This window comes from Bidens hawaiensis, unplaced genomic scaffold (genome assembly GCF_021521415.1).
Source record: "Bidens hawaiensis isolate Kalapana, Puna unplaced genomic scaffold, B.hawaiensis_p1.1 tig00005935_1, whole genome shotgun sequence".
NCBI classification, from domain to species: domain Eukaryota; kingdom Viridiplantae; phylum Streptophyta; class Magnoliopsida; order Asterales; family Asteraceae; genus Bidens; species Bidens hawaiensis.
In genome coordinates this window covers 1362552-1368638 of record NW_027491390.1, presented here as the reverse complement: position 1 = coordinate 1368638, position 6087 = coordinate 1362552, and the positions used below count along the sequence as shown (strand labels likewise).

The window sequence follows — 6087 nt, the reverse complement described above, 5'->3', positions numbered from 1 at the left end:
ACAATACATTGGTGTGTGTGTGATGAATGATGATGAAGAAGATGATGATGAATGACAGAGTGTCTGTGAGTTGTGAATCACGAGATGGACGATGAGTTGGATCATAGGATTTTGGATTCGGATTCGGATTTGGATCTTAATCGGGTCGGGTCGGGTTCGTTTTGAGAGCCTTTTATTTTGTTAAAGTTCAAGCTCGGTTCTTGAGTTTCAAGTATCAAATTCGCTGAATTTGTGTCTGGGTTTTAACGCTCGAATAATTTTGTATTAAATAGTTTAATTTTTTATATGTTAATCAACATAGCCCAGAACCCGTATTAGTGTATCGTTGCTACATGAGTACGTAAACAGATTCGACCTACTTAGGTAAATCACTAGTTTTAATATATTATTGATAAAAAAAAAAAAAAAAACCTTACACAAACTTATGTCACAAACCAAATATTTGAAGATCAAATTGCTTGAACGATTGGGATTGTTGGCTTGTCCCGGACTTCATCGAGCACGGCTGTACGGGAAAGGAAAGTGTACATGCCTAGTCGTGTTTGCACGTCGAACAACATCGTTGGTCAGGAGTTCTTGTCGCGTGCTCAATGAGTCCAAGGCAGGATGGACTAAACCAACAGACCCTGATCATAAGCAGGCCGATTATATGGCATTCGAACACTACATGAGTATGTGAGGATTGCTTTGTGACGCTAAGCTCAGTTCGAGCTTGTATTGTAAGTTAAACAAGCCAAAGTTCGGATCAAGCTTCGATGTAAAGTGTGAAATTAATACACATAAGCTTAAAGGAAATAAAACATCAACAAGCATGAACAAGCTTCGCATATGCACAACGCTTGAGCTCATGCTCAATAAGAAGTAGACGATTCTTTTAAGGCATAGGGTAGAGCTAGAAATAGCTCAGCTTGTTTCGAGCTTTATTTCTATTTCAAGTAGCTTATGATCAGCTTGGCTCATTTGAATCCCTAATTTGATTGATTAAACCAAGCTGGCAAACCCAACTTTTCAAACAGGAAATAGAATCAGTTCACTCTACGTTGTCGAAATGGGTGATTTATTTGGACTTGTGAGATTTCAGTGATTTTTAACACCCCTAGTTAAACCCAATGTAAATAGAACTAGTTGAGATTTGAAAAGTCCGGTTTAATGTCTAGTTCACACGGTTTAATGGTTCGGTCTAGTATGAAGCTTGCAACTTGAAATCGACTTAGCAACTTTTATTATTTATAACTAGATTTTCTACTCGGCGTGTTGCGCCAAGCAGCTATCAAAACCCCAGCATTGAAACACGGGTGTTGGTAAAACCCGAGCGTTACGACGATGAGTCAACACGAATTCGATCAATATCGGCTGCATTCGTTACGATATAGACATCATTGGTAAAATTTTAGCGTTAAAACCCAAAAATATAATTCGTCAAAATGACATATAAGAAAACAAAATATTTAAGACGATGTTTATTTGGTTGGCAAATCCGGGAGGTGGTAAAACACAAGTGTTGTCGTTCCGAGCAATGAGGGGGTAACTTGATACGAATTCAGTCGGTTTGATTACGTGCATTACGATACCGGAACTAAAAATGAAACATAATAAAAATTGAGGTGGGTCAACGACCAACTTTTTTTTATTTTATTTAGGTTTGTTATGGTACCAGACTGAAAAAATGACGTTTGATCAGTTCCCATTACACTTATTATGGTAACCAAACTAAAAAACAAAATTCGTCGAACAAAACGGTGCCGTTAAATGCGGCACCAAAGTTCTTGTTTATATTATATAATAATATTTCCCTTCTCATTTCAGAATAAGGAGTTACACATGTTTGGTTACTATTCTATAAAATTATCGCTTTTATAATTTTATATAGAGTTAATGGTCATTTTCGTCCCTGTGCTTTGCTACTTTCGCCACTTCAGTCTAAAGTTTGAAATTTTGTCAATTTGGTCTTCATAGTTTTAAATATTAGCCAATTACGTCTCATCCGTCTAACGGCATCCTGCTATGCCGTTAGTTTAAGGGTATTTTAGTCTTTCTTCTTTTTATTTTGAGTTAATGGTCATTTTAGTCCTTGTGGTTTGATACTTTTGCCACTTCAGTCCAAAGTTTGAAAATTTGTCAATTTAATGTTCGGTTTATTTCAGTTTAATTTTTATTTTATTTTTTTTGTTTATAACCTTGAAGAGCATAATCCAAGCCCAAAACCATCGAGCAATCTCCAATACAGGTATGCATTTACTCTGTTGACAACAATAATCGTACCCCCTTCGTATTTAGTTTCTAGACATTTTCTAAACTTTCCCATATGGTGGAATTCAATGGTAAAGTGGTCAAGATAATTTCCTGAAACAGAGTTGTACGGAAAAAACAAAAAATCGTTTCTTTGATTAATGTATAGTTGATTTCGACCCAGATTTTCGTTACGATATGTTAATCTCTAAACCCTTACAATTATGCATTCATCAAAGAAATGATTTTTAGTTTTTTTTTTGTACAATTCGGTTTCAAGGAATTGTTTTGACCGCTTTACCATTGAATTCTACCATGGGGGAGAGTTTATGAACCGTCTAGAAACTAAATACGAGGGGTAGGGCATGATTTCTGTCGTCGACAGGGTATATGCAGACCTGTTTTAGTTTAATGCTCGATTGTTTTGGGCTTGGATTATGCTCTTCAGGGTTATAAAAAAAAGAATTAAATTGAACATTAAATTGACAAATTTTCAAACTTTAGACTGAAGTGGCAAAAGTATCAAACCACGGGGACGAAAATGACCATTAACTCAAAACAAAAGGGAAAAAGACAAAAATACTCTTAAACTAACGACATAGCTGGATGCCGTTAGACGTATGGGACGTAATTGGCTAAGATTTAAAACTATGAGGACTCAATTGACAAAATTTCAAACTTTGGACTGAAGTGATGAAAGTAGCAAACCACATGGACGAAAATGACCATTAACTCTTTTATATATCTCTTCTCATTTCAGAATAAGGAGTTTCACACGTTTTAAGACAAGATTCTTGCTTTTCTTTTAATCCAAGATTACTTAGAACTTTATATCGTAGCTCGTTAAGTGACAACTGGAATGTCATGTAAGAACATCTAACATCTTGTGAAAAATCATACAATCAGACGTGATGAAAATTGAATAATTTATTTCAAATGTCTTTTCCAAATGGACAGCATATAAAACAAGCACAATAACTACCACATAGTAACATAAAATAACATTAATAGCAAAAGAGACAATGTTATTGCATATTCGCATTTATGACTTTGAAATATAACACAATTCCATTTGCCAACAAATCTTTTAGCCTCAGTCTAATATCTCAAAACATAACATTAGAACATCCAGTCTGATTTAACACAATCAACAAAAGATTCCTATCTTGTTAACAATCACTCATGCAAAGTTCCCAATATGTCCTCGTCCCGGTATAGATGATACCTGCAACAAACAATACAAAATATCAGTAACGAGTAGTAACGAGTATATCTTAACAACATATAAACTCGGATAAAAAATGTTATGGCGTTTGGAGGCGGGAATGAGAAGAAATAATTGATCCGAGTTTGAATAAGAAAAACGGAACTTAAAAGTTTTAACTTTTCGACAAACCCGAATCAAAAAAGCTCAAAACCCGTACTATGATGCCATCGTTTAGAAAATCGATGTAAAGGGCGATCGAATGAAAGTGCACCTTACAGAAAACCCACAAGTATTTCAGAGCCATTGATGCAACGCTCTCCACTTTTTAAACATTCATGCCCATTTTAAATCCAAAACAAAAATAAAATATAATGGCGTTTGGAGGCGGGAATAAGAAGAAAGATTGAACCCGAGTTTGAATAAGAAAAGCGGAACTTAAAAGTTCAAAACTTTTCAACAAACCCAGGTACCCGTACTATGATGCCATCGTTTACGTTAATAAAATTGATGTAAAGGGCGGTTGAATGAAAGAGCACCTTACAGAAAACCCGCAAGTATTTCAGAGCCATTGATACAAAACTCTCCCCTTATTTTACATTCATGCCCATTTGATATTATTGAGACAAATTAAATTTATAACAATTTCTACATTCAATGCCTAACACTAACAATTTCGCACATTAAGATGCATCAAACAATTGATAAATCAATAACATAATTAAAATCCATGGGTGTAAACAAGGCAAGTAAAGCTCAACTAAGAACGAGCTCGGCTAGCTTTGACTTAAAAAAGCTCGTGCTTGGCTCATTTCAAACAATGGCCAAGGTTGCCTAGGGCACAGGTGGGCCCGGCCCACCCGATATTTTTACGCAATAGTGTAAATTCATCTGTTTTCGTCCAAAGTTTTTATACAAAGTTTAAATTTAGCCATCCTCGGCCAAAAGCTTTTATATGTAGTGTCAAATTTAACCGTTTTCGGCCAAAATGTTTTAAATACAATGTAAAATATAGCCGTTTTCAGCCAAAATGTTTTATACGTAGTGTAAATTTAGCCATTTTCGGCCAAAAATTTGAGCCCATGCCCCTTTGTTTGTGAAATTTTGTATACATTTTAAGTCCAAGCTCGAGCTCAGCTGGTGAGTCATTTTTCAGCTTAGGCTCAGCTCGTTTATTATTTATCAACAAATTTCCCATACATATCTCGATCTAAGGCTCGATAACTAAACGAGCTTCACTATCCGTAATTCATTTCACACACTAAACTACAGTCCTTAACACTAAATAAACCAACAATAAACAACTTAACAAATCTACAAACACTAATATAAACATAATAATATAGAACACGTACTCTTTTTCACCGAGCTTTACTTCAGTGCCACCGTACTCCGGCAACAGCACCGTGTCACCTTCCTTAACACCAACTGGAATCTTGTTCCCGTGTAAATCATGACTCCCGGGACCCACAGCAACCACCTTACCCGAATTCAACTGCAACCCATTTCACAAAACCGGTTCAATTACTAAACCCAATTCCAGATCTGTTAATAACAGTATGAATTGGCCAATTGGGTTATTAATTGATTAATTAATTAATAATTACCTTTGATGACTTCTCCGGTAGGAGGATTCCGGCGGTGGTTTTGGATGGTGGAAGAATCTTCTCCACCAGGACTCTGTTTAGAGATGGAATCAAGCGCTTTGCCATTGATAATAATATTAATAGTATTATATTAATCTGTAGGAGTGATCAAGATCGACTGTGATTTAAACACGATGGTGGAAGGTTCTAGGCGTGTTTGAGGGTTTAGGGTTTTGCACTGGACCCGGTTTGGTGGACCGGCCCAGCGTTGGATCTTGTTACATGGGCTATTATTAGCCTATTATCGTTGAGGCTCATAATAAGATGCATAGTTGCTTGCATACAATATGAAAATGATTCAAGTTGTAGTCTGGTTGATTTGTTTAACTCGTTTATTTCAACGTGTTAACACGTATTTGTTGTAATCACTAACTCAGTTAAGTGGTGGACCTACACCAAATGTGTAGATGTCGGCGGACTCCTGCGGAAAAAAAATATTTTAGAGGTATATATATGTTAAATCCCGTTTAACTCCTATGAAATCTTGACATTGTAACATCCCGAAATTTCAAAGTGATATTAATTATATTACTTAATAATAGAGGGAAAATTTACTCGGTTTGTCAGGAAATAAATAATAGAGTAGGAGTTGGTATGAGTCGGGCTAGTGTTGGATTAATGGAGACGGGTTAAATGAGAATGGGCCTTAGGTCTATGGGATTTCAGGGATATAAATATCCCCTAAACCCAAAATATCTTTCATTCCTTATTCTCTCTAACACTCCAAAAACACACACACACCACCAACTTCGCCGGCGGCCCGGACGAGAGAAGACCGAGATCAGAGAGAGAGAGAGAGAGAGAGAGCGATTAGTTGTGTTAACAAGTTAAACGAGATCCAAACAAGCTCAAAAATGTATGATTCTTGATCTTTGAAGTTTAAAGATCCAAGCTTTTTAGTGTATAAGCGACCGAAAATGGTCGGGAAGCGTAGTGGGTGATATTGAACCATAGAAAGGGTGTTAAAATCGCTCGAAATGCTGGAAAGAAACCGAACAGCGGCTGTCT

At 36.2% G+C, this 6087-nt stretch overlaps 1 protein-coding gene across 1 annotated transcript; it reads right to left on the bottom strand.

Moving 5' to 3' along the window:
• Nucleotides 1–3204: 3204 nt before the first annotated feature.
• LOC143631040 (10 kDa chaperonin, mitochondrial-like) lies at nt 3205–5191 on the bottom strand. Its single transcript, XM_077099902.1, has 3 exons — nt 5041–5191; nt 4789–4928; nt 3205–3454 (listed from the first exon to the last, which is right to left on the bottom strand). The coding sequence occupies exons 1-3, from the start codon at nt 5143–5145 to the stop codon at nt 3406–3408; spliced, it is 294 nt and encodes a 97-aa protein (XP_076956017.1). The 5' UTR covers nt 5146–5191; the 3' UTR covers nt 3205–3405.
• Nucleotides 5192–6087: the final 896 nt, after the last annotated feature.